Source organism: Zingiber officinale, chromosome 7B, assembly GCF_018446385.1.
Source record: "Zingiber officinale cultivar Zhangliang chromosome 7B, Zo_v1.1, whole genome shotgun sequence".
Classification (NCBI taxonomy): domain Eukaryota; kingdom Viridiplantae; phylum Streptophyta; class Magnoliopsida; order Zingiberales; family Zingiberaceae; genus Zingiber; species Zingiber officinale.
In genome coordinates, this window is record NC_055999.1 from 105,756,353 (window position 1) to 105,771,682 (window position 15,330).

Sequence of the window (15,330 nt, forward strand, 5' to 3'; positions counted from 1 at the left end):
TAATTAACAAGAACCAGAATAGGTATCAAATGCCCATACTCTTGGTTAAAATTTTTGTCCACTGAATACTGTATCTGTGCAGCATTTTTGTGCACTGAATACTGCATCTGTGCAGTATTTTTATGCATATGGTTTACATTTTGGTCTGGATGAATACTGCATCTGTGCAGCATTTTGGTCCAGTCGAATATTGCATCTGTGCAGTATTCAACAAACTCAACATCTAACCTATTACAGTTCCCTAAAGGAAAGCTAACGTTGAGGAAAGCTCAAAACATATACCAAAATCAGGACGGCAGAGCTTGGGTGTCGCTGGTCGCCGGGCAGGGCTGGACCTCAGAGGAGTCAGGGAACTGTAATAGGTCGTCGGAGTTGGATTTCTGCGTGAGTCGGGGTTGTTGGAGGTCGTCGCGGACGCCGCGCGCCATCGAGGACGCGAGGGGTTAGGGTTGGGAAATATGTGGGCGTGAGGGTTTTCCGCCGTCGGGGACGCTGTGGTAGAGAGAGGCTTCCGTCGCCGGCATGAGGTTAGGGCTCCTCCTCCTCTTCGTTTTAGCTGGTAAATCGGTGACCGTCGCGAACGCGGGGACGATGGAGAGGCTAGGGATCGCTGGCTCTTGCGTTTCGTGTGAGTTGGTGGTCCAGTGTGCACGTGCTTTACACGTGATAACATTTTATATGAGATTTGTGGTGCAGGAATGGTGCAGGGATGTTTGATGCAGAGGATCCGAACTGCAATGTAGGAGCGTGAATTCGAGAAAAACCCTTGCTTCTTCCATATTCGTTCGAATGCGTTAAGATTCGTTCAGACGTTCCATATCTGATCGTCTATTTATCTCGCATGGGATGATGATTAGCTGCGGCCCGTGACGCGTGGGACACATAAAACGTCCGCACCGAGTCCCGTCGACTTTGGCTCCAGGCATCCAGATGTTTTGCTGACGTCAGCGACGCTCAATTCCAGTTCTACTTTGAGTCCGCCTTCTTTGTCTCCTCGGCTTCGTCCGCCACCTCCGCACTCGCCTGCTCCTCCAAGGCGCAATTTTGGCTCATGCAGACGGCGAGTAGGGCGCCTATCGGGCGCAAGGAGAGGGTAATCATCAGCGGTGACCCTTGATTTCCGTTTCTTCCCTTCGGTTTAGTTGGAGCTAGGGTTGGGTTTCGTGGATGTCGGTCGCGGAGTTGAAGGAGCGGCACACTGCCGCAACGGCTACGGTCAACTCTCTGAGGGAGAGATTGAAGCAGAGGAGGCAGTTGTTTCTCGCACTTTTTGGGGTTTCTCGTTTTCTTACATACGCTCTAGGCTTATGGTGGTGTTCATGTTTCAGTGTCTGGGTATGGTAGAAGCCAAGGGAGATCGGCAATTAGTTTCAGCCCCACGGATCTCGTTTGCTGCAGGATCTTGCAGGGTCATACCGGCAAGGTTGGTTGATTTTTTTTTTTTCCTGGCTATTTTTGGCCACTTCTACCTAGATGAACCTTTCCTTGCTATCGTGCATAATAATCTAAGATCTGTGGAATTCTTTATACTATGTATAAGTTGTAATGATAAGGTAAAGAACTACTGGAGATTGAAAAGGTATGGTAGGTGGAGAGTTGCTCAACATAACCAGTCATCTAGTGTTTGCTTTTCATTCTACAACTTTATTTGTCAATACATAGTTGTTTAGCATGCTTTTTATCAAGATTGGAAAGCAATGAGTTTTATTTTAAGGTTCCAGGTTTATTCATTGGACTGGACTGGACACCTGAAAGGAACCGGATTGTCAGCGCTTCTCAGGATGGACGACTGATTGTATGGAATGCTTTAACGAGTCAGAAAACACATGCTATAAAGCTTCAATGCCCCTGGGTCGTGACCTGTGCATTTGCACCAAATGGACTGTCTGTTGCCTGTGGAGGTTTTGACAGTGCTTGCTCTATTTTCAATCTCAATTCTCATGTTGAAAGAGATAGCATTCCTGTCTCCAGGGTACTTACTGGGCACAAAGGTTATGTGTATTCTTGTCAGTATGTTCCTGATCAAGAGACTCGGTTGATTACTAGCTCTGGTGATCAAACATGTGTTCTATGGGATGTCACAACTGGCCAAAGGATTTCTGTTTTTGGTGGAGAGTTTCCTTCAGGACATACAGCTTCTGTATTGAGGTAATATTATTTTATTCAGGTACATTTTAAAAACTTACAATTGAACTATTTAGTGTAACCACAAGTCCATGACATTTGGCATAGTCCTTTCTTCCTGAAGATGATTGTAAGATCCCGAGGGCTACTCAGTTTAAATTTTTTGCTGCCTTCTTTGGTACTTGAGATAGTTCTTTTCTTTACTCTAGCATATCATTGAAAATGTATGATAAACTTATTGCTTTTCATTTCATACTTATCATAGTAAAAAAAATAATCTAGATGTGAAAGTTCCATTACATACCCCCACCATACAAGACTTGCTATCGCCAGATTGGAGATATGAGGTTGAATTTCAAGATAACAGATAGGGGGTTGAATTACCTAAATGTAGTATTATCAGTTCCTCTGCACTTTTGAATTGATTAAACATGATATAAGAGGCTTAACATACACTCTTTCTAGCAGTTTAATGCTTCATATCTTAAGAAATTAGTGAGAAACATATAACATCTGGCAATTAACAAGCTACTTTGCTATACCTTGTCAAATCAAGGTAAATCAGGTGATTCATTCTCATTATAAAAAATTGAAGCTAGCATATGGAACGATGAATCATCAGAGACATTAGACAAACTATAAATTGTAAAAAATTGTTCCCGAGGATTATTATGTATAAAAGCACTGATCAAACTAGGATTCATTATACGAATTACTATCATACAGGATCTATAAGTGTAAAGATTAAAAGATCAAGTTTAAATTTTTAGCATACCAACTTCTTTGTTTAAAAATATACTTTGACATGCAATTTCTTTGTTTATTTCTGCAGTGTCTCAATCAACAGTTCAAATTCAAACATGTTTGTCTCTGGCTCCTGCGATGCAACTGCACGGTTATGGGATGCTCGAATTGCTAGCCGTGCCGTTCAGACTTATCATGGTCACCAAGGAGATGTCAACACTGTCAAGTTCTTCCCTGATGGGCAGAGATTTGGGACTGGCTCCAATGATAGCACATGCCGGTTATATGACATGCGAACAAGACATCAGGTTCAAGTTTACAGTCAACAGCATGATACTGACGATAATGAGGTCCCAATTGTCACGTCCATTGCCTTTTCTTTATCCGGAAGACTGGTTATTCCAGCGGTGATTGTTATGTATGGGATACACTAGTTGGCGAGGTAAATGCACTTTCCTACCATCCTAAAATGCATAGTTTTCAGTAACTTATTAACCGCAATATGATTTGTGTTTGTGCACGTTCATTTCTCGTAGGTGGTTTTGAACTTGGGGACGCTTCAAAATTCTCACGAGTCACGCATAAGCTGCTTAGGCTTGTCTTCTGATGGTAGTGCTTTATGCACAGGGAGTTGGGACAAGAACCTCAAGGTGAATCTTCCGCAGCCGATTTTATTCACAGTTTGCTTGTTTAAAATACTTGAACACAATCAATTACATATAGTGATTGCTGATGACAAAGTATTCTCCAATTTGGATGACCTCTCACCTAACTTCTTCCTTTTTCACAACATTTGCCCATTCTGGTTTCACTTGAATTATCTGCAATTTGAACGAGTTAAGCATGCCTTTTCTCGCCACATTCACCTCGGCCCCACGGAAACCAGTTCAGACGAAGTTAGTTTCACCTGATTGCAACTGGCTGAATTCATCCAAATTTAATTCCTCTAGCCTTGTCCTTCTTCGCCGACATCATAGCTAGATATCCATAACTTGTAGATTCATGCAATCTAATAGTAATTTTACCACAACAGCCACCACGTTGAATACTAATGCAGAATGCAAGAAGCTGCAACTCTGTTTTTCCTACTACTTTTGGTTTCCGATGCCAAGGTGAATCAAGTTTGATGAGGATTCTTGTTCTTGCAGATTTGGGCATTTGGTGGAGACAGGAGGGTTAGCTGAACCTTACCATTGACATTGATGAGAAATCAATCTGGTGTAACCTAATTGAAGAGAAATCAAATGGATGCTACAAACCTGATTGAAGAGGACTCCTTAGCCATTACATATTGCCTCTTCTCATCTCAGGCACTTAGGCTTTGTGTAACCTTCTGTAATTATTCATTTCCAGTGTATCTTGAACTCCGGTTTATCCCAACTACTAGAGTCGCGATTCATTTCCTGGATAGGTTATGTTTTAAGTTATTTGAGGAAATAGCTTGATATAGTTTTTTGGGTGCTAACTCAGAAAGATTTTGTTATACATAATCAAAGGTTTTCAAGGTCCAATCGAAGCCTATGATTTTAAACTCCACCCAATTTATCCTAAAAGTAGAGTGGATTAATATGTGACGGGACAGGTCAGTTTATGACGGATTAATCATTTAGCGGGTGGAACTACTTGATTTGTCATCTTAGCGGATTGGAAAATCTCTAATCCAAACTCAATTATTTTTACGGATTGAAAATTTTTTAATTCAATCCAAGATATTGTAAATTAGGCAGACCAATCGGTGGGTCATCAATTTTTTTAAATAAAAAATAATTTTATATATTCAACTTTTTACTCGAAAAGGTTTTATCAATAAAGTATATTTATATTTTAAATGTAAATAGACACAAACAAACAAATAAGATATGTAAATAAATAAAAGGTGTTATTTTTATTTTAAAATTATATAAAAAAAATAAATTTATATAAAATTTTGTTAATATGTATTTCTCAATCTTTGAGCCAACTCAAGTCTGTGATGGGCCAATTAGTATGTGATGGGCCAATTCATACGGGTCACGGGTCTAGTCGGGTCAACCTGTGATGGATTTAGATTGATAAAATATCAACCCAATCAGTTTAAAGTGTCTGGTAGAGTGAGTCAACTTAATGAACCCAATCTAAATTAATAGACTCTGCCTAAAGGATATATCTATACTATATTATGATAATAATAATAAAAAATAAATAATATATAAAAAAACTCAATCTCGATTTTAAAAGAAGGAATGGTAATTTATAAAATCACGTCCATAAAATTTTAGAATATTTAAATCACGACCATTTTCTAATTGTTGTTCTCAATCGGTTAATAAATTTGTCAATTGATTGCGGATGATTTTATTATGATAAAATATTTTACCAATTGATTACTATTGGACATAAGTTGAAAAAATTACTGTTCTAAATACACTAAGTTAAATTTTTGTTTAAGGATATACATTTATTATGGAGATGTAGACAAGTTCCAAGTTTTTGGTTTGAAGTGATTCCCATTTCTATTTCTCTAAGTGGGACGATAATTTTAAGAATACTAGCTATTTGGATGTATTTCTATAAATGTTTCTCGATTTATTTTAGTGGGGTGATCGGTGGAAAACTTTTGTAGTGTTGAGTCAATCATCTTTAGGATTAATCGGTTCGAAGAGCTGAATACTTGGATTATAAATTTTTTTGATATTTTCAACTCATTCTCGATTTGAAAAATTATATCAAATGTTCATTATTTATTATAAGTGTTACGTTGATGATACTCATTAATTGATATAATAAATAACTTCCTACGACTCTTCTCTTAGTATCGATATGATACACTATATTGAGGGTATTGATTTTTTCTTTTTAACTCGTTTCTAATCGAGTTAGTATTACCAATCGATTGCTACAATATAACATAACAATCAATTGGTGGAATGTATTCACGACTATAGAACTCATCCGAATTAATTGGTTGATAATACTAACTTGATTGAAAATAAGTTAAAAAAATTACTACTATGAATTTTATATGTCAAATTGATATTTGATAGTATAAATATATTAAGGAGATTTAGACAAACATAAAAATCTTGATTCAAAGTGATTCAAAATTTTTTAGATCTATCAATTATTTTTAAATGAAATCAACGGCCTAAAAAATTTCAAATCACTCCAAACTAAAACTTTTATATTCTTCTAAATCTCTTTAATATTTATGTATTTAAATATTAATTTATATTATCTTAAGAGTAATATTTTTTAATTAGCTACTGTTACCGATCGATAATCAATCGATTGCTACACAAATTCGAATGGAAATAATAAGAAGGGTAGAAGGGAAAATCCAAAATGCCCACGGGATATTCCTGAACTTCGCGCGCGCGCACACACCCAAAAAAAAACGCCATGGCGGGAATGGAAGCGTTACCACCAATCCTCAGCCCTAGTTTCCGGCGTCTACATCTCACCAATCGCAGCCCCAATGCTAGACTTCCTCCTCCGCTCTTTCTCTCGACAATGGTCTCCTCTGAATCCATTGACAGCGGCAGCTCGGGTGCCGATGCGATCCGGCGCCCTCTCTTCCGCGTCAAGAAGCTGTCCCAAAATGCCGTCTTGCCTTCGCGAGCTTCCCCGCTCTCCGCCGGCTACGACCTCTCCAGGTACAGAAAAGTTTTCATCTCCGATTCGTTCGCACCTCTTGGGCGAAGCCGATCGAGCATCATATTGCTTTTCATTCTCGATACAGTGCTGCGGCAGTGGTCGTGCCCGCCCGTGGCAAAGCCCTAGTCCCCACCGATCTCAGCATCGCCATTCCCGATGGCGCCTACGCCCGCATCGGTAACATCACTGCCCCACGGCCCCCACCTGTTCGATGGAATGCCCATGTGGAAGTTTACTTACCAATAGCAATTTGGAAATGCTAATGTTGTAGCTCCGAGATCGGGCCTGGCGTGGAAGTACTCGATTGACGTAGGTGCCGGCGTGGTCGATGCGGACTACCGCGGACCCGTGGGTGTCATTCTGTTCAACCACTCTGACGCGGACTTCGAGGTGAAGCCCGGGGATCGGATTGCTCAGCTGATACTCGAGAGGATCATGACGCCAGAGGTGATCGAGGCTGTCGACTTGGACTCCACTGCCAGGGGCGACGGCGGATTCGGATCAACAGGTGCGTGATGTGATTAAACTCGGCTCGCCTTCTCTGTTCATCATGCTGAGGAACATCGTCTTTGCAAGTTAAATTCTCTGCTTTGTTTGTGAAATCCTTGGTCTTTTAATTCCATTAAATGTAGCATCTGTTCATGTCTAATGACTGATGTGTTCTCATGTGTTGTTCCTAGATAGATATAATTATCGACCAATTACATACTTATATCTACGACAATATGCAAATCTTAGTTTAAAAAAAATGTCTACTTGGGTTGCAATCAGTTGATATCAATTTACAATATAGTAAATAGGTACATAGTTGATATTGACACAGCTCTCTTGGTGCTTTATCATCACTTCGATCATTGTTAAATCTCATTTGTTGAATTAAAGTTGGATAAGACCAGTTGGCTTAGAGCTAAACATTTTTTATTAATCTGATCGAGAAGCCATTATGTTGGCCAAAGTGGCTGCCAAACAACACAAAGTTTAGGTTAGTATACTTAATATTCAAACAACTATTATGGGCAGTCCATAGCAAGAAGAAAATGGCATGAACGCAACCAACCTGTGACCCACATTAGCAACAGCAAGTGAGTGACTTCCATCAGTAAGAATTGATTTGTTTAATTCCATTTTTTTTATCTGCATTCAGTTAGTGAAATATGGCAGCACTTTGTGACTGGTGGAGGTTATGATGTCACTTAATTGTTCTGTCCAATTAGCACATGAATGACCACTTTTATGTTTCATCAAATCCAAGTAAACATCTAACTTTCAGTCCTCACTGATTTCATGCATGCATCAGAAGTGAGAACATGCCAAGCTCATTGAAAGTCCACAGACATTGGCAGGGATTTGGTTGGGGCACTAGAGTGGTGGGGTTTGCTACTAGCTAGGGTTCTAACCTAAATTTGATTTTTTTTTTCCGGCCATGTATCATTTAACTCTGACACGGATCTAATTTGGTCCATTCGGAAGGAAAGATGAATTTCAAGGAGCTCCATATTTCTTGGGGTTCAAAGGAGAAACACTTTATTATTTGATTTGATATATAATAAAGAGTAGTTTCAGAAGGCTCGAGGGATTGATTATTCATAGATATGGCAATTTAGTTCGTGTCCATTATTCTAGTTCTGGAATTATTTCTTTCTAAAATAAAATATAAATTTATATTTTAATTTCTCCTACTAATATTATTATATAGATGAATATGCTTCATTTATCTAAATGTACATAGAGAGACCATATTTTTTGTATTTATAATCGTAAACGATCGAATTAGTAATTTTATTGGGCAAAAAAGAAAAAAAAAGAAGTGGGAAGGCTTGTGGAATGTCCAGAACAATACAAGGGACAGCTTGCCACGTCACTTCTGTCGATACAGCGGCGCATGCGTACGAGATTACTTAAAACAGGTTGTTAATTCTTTTGCATGACATCCGATTTGATTGAATGGGAAGGAGGCTGGTAATTTCTGTCTCGATTTTATTTTCTTTCTTGTAAATTTTTTTAATGGAAGACGAGTCGATTACGGCGACATGTTGACGAGGACGCTGCCAGTTTTGCAGCAGTGGCAGACGGGGCAAGCCGCGGCCGCCGGTCCGCAGGCGGCGCAGACGCAGAGATGGCGGCAGGGCAGCAGCAGCACAGCTGGTTCCCTCTCGCCGCACGAGCGGCACACTAGCCTCCTCCCCTCCGCGGGGTTGCCGCCTTCGCAGCAGGACTCGGCGTCGTCGGCGGCCGCCTCGGGTTGGGCCTCCGCGGCCGCCGCCAGCGCCTGCTCGAGGTTGGCCCGCAGCGCGTGGGCTGTTGCTTCGCTGCTCCGGGCCAGCTCCCGCCACATCTGGTTCTCCACGCAGAGACTCCGCACGCGCTCCTCCAGTGCCAAGTTCAGGTACCTCACCCTCTCCATCTCCTCTTCCTTCGCCTTCAGCCGCTTCGACACGCCTTCCTCCACCGCCGCCAGGATCCGCCGCAGGAACCGCTTCAGCTTCTCGACCAGTTCCATCCTCACCTTCTCCACCTGCTACACAACCAATAAAAATATCGTTTCCCCCCCTCTCCTGATTCCAAAACATTAAATTTCCAATTTCAACAAGCAATTACATGTTGGAGGATGAGGCGATCGACGTGGAACATCTGCTGCTGGACGAGGGAGGACAAGTCCTCGCCGAGGAAGGAGAGCGTGTTATCAGACAACTCTCGCGGCCGCTTCCTGGAAGCCTCGGGGAGGTTGTTGAAAGTGAGGCCGCTCTCGGAGGTGGAGGCTGCGGCGGCCGTCTTCGCCATTGGAGCAGCAAAGGGAAGCAAAGTTCCACCGGCGGATCCCAATTGCATGTCGTGGACGGCGGATCGATCCTGACGACTGCCGCCGACAAACTCCCTGCAAAAGCTTGAATCAGTTGGAGAAGAGACGGCAACAGAGAGATCAGGTATGGAGATCTAACCACCCGTTTCTGATGAGCTGGGAAGGGAAGAGATCAAGACGATGCGCTTCGACAGACATGAGAGGCGGGGTTATAAGTTGTGACGCTGTCTGTTGGAAGGGTAGAAAGGAGAGAAAAGAGGCAGGGCGAGGAATGAGGTGGTGCATGCAATTGAGATGGGTGGGTGGGGGAAGGCATGGGGGGTTTATTCAGGGTTTGGTTTAGGGTTAAGGAGGGTTAAGAAAGCTCAAGGGCTAAATAATCCTTGATCACTTGAGCTTCATCTTGGATGTGTCCCAAGGTTTCCCAAGAATCAGATGCTGCAGTGGTCATTGCCCTACCAGTGGTGGCCTTTAGGAAAGCTATAAGATAGCTATCGATGGATTAAGAGAGGCTTCCTGCCCTTCAAGAAATAGCTACTGATGGGTGTCAGAGCAGCTTATACAGCAGCATCATGGGGAGAATACAAACTGAGTCGGACATCAATGTCAAACTCCAACTCAGTGGTCCTTAGATTTAAATACAAGGCATCAGGAATTGGGGCCAACCAGTCATGCTTAGCATGTAGATTATCCTGCACTTTTTTAGCCTTTCACACTAAGAAATGCACTATGGATCAGCCACCCTCACCGCCTCATGATTCAAAGCAATTAAAGGCCATTAAGAAGCATTTTGGAGTTTGGCCACCTACAGTGCCCTCCACTCTCGTCTATAGAATCGCTTTCGCATTCATGCAAGTCAGCGAGCCAAGGGAAAAGAAAGAAATGGGCATCAAGGATGGATAGATAGCATAATAATGGATAGATAGGGATGGATGTGATTCCATCCCTGTGTTGCACCATTCCATGCCTCCATTATTGCCTCCATCGACCCAACTAACAAGGGAGGGAAAGCAAGGAGTGGAACTGGGAGGTGGAGCACGAGTAAACAGACCTTAGAGATGAAATTTTAGTTAATGATTACTCATCCGACTTCATAATGCTTAACTAAGATTTGGTGGTCTACTTTATTGTCCACATCCATCCAACTCTTGACCATCCAAAGAACCTCGTGGAAAGTGAGCTGATGCCTGGCCCTTTTCCTTCAGCTCAACCCATCCGACTTAAAGATGAGTGCCCAAGCAAATGTGTCCCACCCTTCTCTCCTCTCCTCTCTCCCTTGATTCACTTTTCTCATGTGTGCTTACTTTCACGTTGGCTAGCTTTTGGCAGGTTCCGTATGTTGAAAGCCAAGGTGGTACCATGCTCTGAACAAAAGGCGCATCAAAAGAGGGAGTCAAGTTCTCAACATGCAAAAGGCCAAAGCAAGCTCGTTGTTGGCCAGGGTAGGGCAGGTGCCGTGCCACCACTGACCTGCAAGCCTTGGTCTCCCAGCCAGCCCCATAATTATTTCGTGAGATGGGAACATGCTTTGCTTGCGCACTTGTGTTCATGAGCTTTGCTTGGAAACCATTCCCTCTTGTATAAAGAAAAGAAAAGAGGAAGAGAAAAAGATGCATCATTGTCGAGAAGAAACTTGTGTGGGGTTCACATGTCATGCATGGCAACTATCCCACAATGGCCTAACGACAAGCAAAGTCCAGAGGATAAAGAATGGCGATCGTTCCCCAATATCCATCACAAGCTTCCATCAACAGTGGTAAGCTTCGGTTCGCAAACTGTGCAATTAGATGTGGCCGCCCCAACTGCAATGGGAGCTGTTAAGAGTTAAGACACAGCTCGGCATGCTTTTGCTGATGTTTTGGAAGCAGAAGGGTGACATTTGAGATGACTAAAGGATCAAAATGCAGATTACTCACAACAGTTGACAGTGACGGGCAGAAATTGAAAGAAAGCAAGTTTGTTTCCTGTGAAGATATTGGAACATGGCAGAACAAGAGTGCGTTCCAACTTGGATACTAAATCAGAATATCATTTAGCCATTTAACTTCAGCTACCATATGACTTTTAACTCGAGCATGAGAATTTCATAGGGTTTAAGCTCAGCAGGTCACTCGAAGAATCTGAAACGCTAGACATCTGGCCACTTTGATAGGCCATAAATTCAGTGGGAGGAGCAGCACCATTCGATGATCAATGTGCGAGATTGTTCATGATCTCTCTCCTTTTCTAATCATGAACACTGATTCTGTGCGAGCACCAAATGCTTCATGTGAGCTTTTATTAAATGATCCGGTTTTAAATCGGAGAAGAGTGTATTGGGTAGGTGACTTTGGTATTGACCATGTGAAATTGTGAGTTGGAGGTAGAAGGCATGCCAAGTGATCTTGTGTGTCAAAAAAAAAAAAGTAAAGGGAAAAAACGTCAACAACTGAATCAGGGAGAAGTTCTAGCACAAGTATTTTGACGCTCAAGTTAAACAAATGGATGAGAGAAAATATAATGAACAGTAGAATCTAAATGACTTAGGTTGTGTAGCGTAGCATTTGCGTATCTGTGCCTATAAATGAAAATCATCTTTTATAGTGTTAATTTACTTTTTGTACTAATCTTGAAATATTACCAAAAAAGGATTGACCTTGTGACATTTTGGTATTTTTTTAAAATGGATTTACCATTTTGTGATTTGTAGAGTAGAAGTTTTTTTTAAAGATTGCATAGGGAATATTCTTTTAATTCTTTGACAATTGTCATATAAAATGCTAAAAGGGAATATTAAGTCGTTGTGTTGATGATCCCCTAATATACTTTGTTGGCAGGCTGGTCGAGTCCCCTTGATAGCTCAATTGACTTTTGTTGTAGGCGCAATAGGGTTGGATAAAGGATGGATGTCACGCTTAAGGACTCAGTCTACACTCGGCCTCTACATTTGGATCAAGAGTCTGGTCTGATCATGTGATGTGTCTAGCATGTTTGATCGAACCTTCGGTTTAATTAGTTAGAGCACTCAGTGGGGACACTTAACTCATCTCTGAATGATGCTGATATAATTCGATATTCATCGATTTGAGGGACTCGGGATCTGATAAGATCAATGGTCTGATTGACCAGACTAATCAGCTAAGCCAAATGACTCTGCTAACCTCGAGTGTTGATTCTTTTTCATTTTAATTGTCACATCAATCGATCTTCTTGACTTTGATCCTGACGCGGAAGCCCTACCTTATTCGTCGTATTAGAAGTCTCCTCTTTTAGTCTAATTGAAGGAAGTTGCAAGCCCGACTAACTATATACTTGTGTTTCTTGTGTCTTTTGTTTATTGCTTGGACACTTGGTTTGGGTTTTGCCACTTGGTATTGAGATGATGTCACACTGGTGCCTTGAAAATTGGAGATGCCAATTATCATTAATGCTTAGCATAATGAACATGTCTTTTTATTATAAGTATGCTTACTATCTCCCATCCCTAATAATGTGGTCTATATCTTTCCACTATGTGTCATCCGTTTGTGAAAAGGAATATTTGAAATGACAATTGACTATTGAGTTTTGATATAATCTTTGCTGGTTCAAATTCAATGATTTAGATTAATCCTTTCTCTTTCACCTTTGCAATCGGACGACTCCGAACCAATTAAATACTTGTGTTTACGTTTGTTGTCTTTTATTTCCACTGCTTTAACTCGATAGTTTTACGAATCCGAAATGCGTGAAAGCCACTAGCGCTATTCACCCCTCCTCTAGCGCGATCTCGATCAAACAATTCTATCAAGTCGGTCATATTTTTAAGCGTTGCCCTTCTTGACGGTTAGTCCGGTGAAGTGCGACATTGGCTCTGATATCACTTGTAGGGAATTTCGTGGCCAGCTAAAAGGGGGTTGAATAAATGACACCCCCAAATTGATTGCTTCCTACATATTCGTTAGTGTGCAAGCGGAAATACAATACTAATATGAATACGAAAGCTAAAGAACAAGAAAGAACAAGCAAACAAACTGACACGCCGATGTAACGTGGTTCGAAGATAACTTTCTTTTACTCCACGGTTATCCGTAAAATGGATGATCCCTCAATCCGTCAGTGGATTAGTCTCCGACAAATTCCGGCTAGCTCAAGCCTCTTTGTGGGTGGAGAAACCTCACCATAACACTCACCAAGACCTCTTGGATTACAAAAAACCCTTGAGCACTTGCTGACTACTAATTTTATCAATCTTAACCAAGCTTCCAAGCATTGATTATATAGGCCACGGGTTGGAAAACTCCACCTACCAGTCGACTAGTGAAAGTGTCAGTCGACTGCTTTCTGTGGAGATTCGATCGTTACAATCCAACGGCTAGATATCAATCGACTAGTGAAAGTACCAGTTGATTGTTCCACACTGGTCGAGCGAACAGAAGCATTCTGTTCGCTCCCAGTCGACTACCCAGTCGATTATACCAGTCGACTACCATTTCCATCAGCCGACTAGTACCCCAAGTATAGTCTCTCAGCATTTGGACCCTCACCCTTACGACTCACTTGACTCTTTGTTGCAGCCTTGACCTTTTGTCTTCAAGCCTACTTCCTTTGGCTATCATCCATTGGATGCATTCAAGCCCGCGGCTTGTCCCCAATGTCATCCTTCGCTTATGCCTCAAAGTCACTTCCCTCAGCCCTTATCATTGCTGCCTTGTCCATGGTCCCTCGGATGCTTCATCCTTCACCGGACCCGAAGCGATCAACCTGAGTCATATGTGTATCCTGCAAACATGTATAACTCAAATACATATATCAAATATAAGGGTGAATCTAACTTAAACCCCTTGCCCAAATATTAAAACACATGGTCGCACGGACCATTGGGATTGCTCCAACATAAAGTTTGCGGGATAAACTTTCGACAAGGTGCTGCCACGTCAGTATTCTCCAGGTGCCTTGGGGTGGTTCCAAGTGTTGGATCGAGATGCACGTGAGAGGGGGGGTGAATCACGTGTCTTAAAGACTTTTCAAAAATTAAGTACGCAGCAGAAAATTAAAGCGGAATGAGAATACAAAAAAAAACACAGGAGGTTTTACTTGGTTCAGAGTCTTCGGCGACTCCTACTCAAAGACCTAGGTCTCGTGGTCCTATTGATGGATAATTCACTATAAACCTCTTCCAGTCTCTCCAGAAGAGGGGATTGAAATGCAAAGGAAAGTTCAAACAAGTGCAACACCTTGCACTTGTCCTTTTGCAGTAATTAATTACACATTAAATTTTACTGACACTTTGGGGATTGAAAGTTGGAGTGCTTGTGTAGATGTCGGTCCGCCGACCTCGATCAGAACTCTTTGGAGCAATTGTTGAGTGCAGCAGCTTCGCAGCAGAGTCGTAGTAGGGGCCCAGAGCAGTCGAAACCTCAAACAGGAGCGTAGTAGCTCGTATGGAAGTTGTTGAAAGTTGCTTGGTCGAACCTGCCTTATATAGGCTGTGGAAGGCGCCTTCCATAGGCGTAGAAGGCACCTTTAATGAGTCAAAATCTATCCCGAACTTCTTTGGAGCTTATCGTCGAACGGGTCAAATTTTACCTTGGGGAAGGCGTCTTCTATAGCCATGGAAGGCGTCTTCGGACACTTTTAATCCGAAGGCAAATTTTCTCCTTTTTCTTACAAAACAATGTTAGTTCAAAAAACCAAAAAATGATAACCTGCAAGACAAATGTTAGTACAATAATGAGCAGTATTAATTAGTTTCTGTCCTCCCAGGACCAGAAACTAGTTAAGGTCTCAGATTAGGGATCTGAAATGGACCTGGACTGACACCTACTGTTCCCTTAATAGGGACGTGTCATCACAATGTCACTATCCTCCAGTGACATACTTTAACTTACCAACTTATCAGACTTTCGGTCAGCCCATCGACCTATCTAGACTTCATGCCAGCTATCTGGTCGGCCTGTTGACCTAGCTAGTCTTCTCGTCAGATATCCGGTCAGTCCGTCAACCTATCTGGACTTCGTACCAACTATCCGATCGGCCTGTTGACCTAACTAGATTTCTTGCCAGATATC

The 15,330-nt window shown here is 41.9% G+C and overlaps 2 protein-coding genes and 1 pseudogene across 5 annotated transcripts; 2 read left to right on the top strand and 1 right to left on the bottom strand.

Annotated features, from left to right (window-relative positions):
- Positions 1 to 900: 900 nt before the first annotated feature.
- LOC122006722 lies at positions 901 to 4,333 on the top strand (annotated as a pseudogene).
- A 1,836-nt stretch (positions 4,334 to 6,169) lies between these two features.
- LOC122006725 (deoxyuridine 5'-triphosphate nucleotidohydrolase-like) lies at positions 6,170 to 7,264 on the top strand. Its single transcript, XM_042562323.1, has 3 exons — positions 6,170 to 6,500; positions 6,587 to 6,678; positions 6,773 to 7,264. The coding sequence occupies exons 1-3, from the start codon at positions 6,247 to 6,249 to the stop codon at positions 7,015 to 7,017; spliced, it is 591 nt and encodes a 196-aa protein (XP_042418257.1). The 5' UTR covers positions 6,170 to 6,246; the 3' UTR covers positions 7,018 to 7,264.
- Positions 7,265 to 8,227: 963 nt separating this feature from the next.
- Positions 8,228 to 10,101, bottom strand: LOC122006723 (probable BOI-related E3 ubiquitin-protein ligase 3). Of its 4 annotated transcripts, none has more exons than XM_042562322.1 (3): positions 9,444 to 10,101; positions 9,100 to 9,376; positions 8,228 to 9,016 (listed from the first exon to the last, which is right to left on the bottom strand). In XM_042562322.1, the coding sequence occupies exons 1-3, from the start codon at positions 9,584 to 9,586 to the stop codon at positions 8,522 to 8,524; spliced, it is 915 nt and encodes a 304-aa protein (XP_042418256.1). In that variant the 5' UTR covers positions 9,587 to 10,101; the 3' UTR covers positions 8,228 to 8,521. The 4 variants fall into 4 exon arrangements, with proteins under 4 accessions (XP_042418256.1, XP_042418255.1, XP_042418254.1 ...); XM_042562321.1 differs by having other exon boundaries at positions 8,228 to 9,019; XM_042562320.1 differs by having other exon boundaries at positions 9,441 to 10,100.
- Positions 10,102 to 15,330: the final 5,229 nt, after the last annotated feature.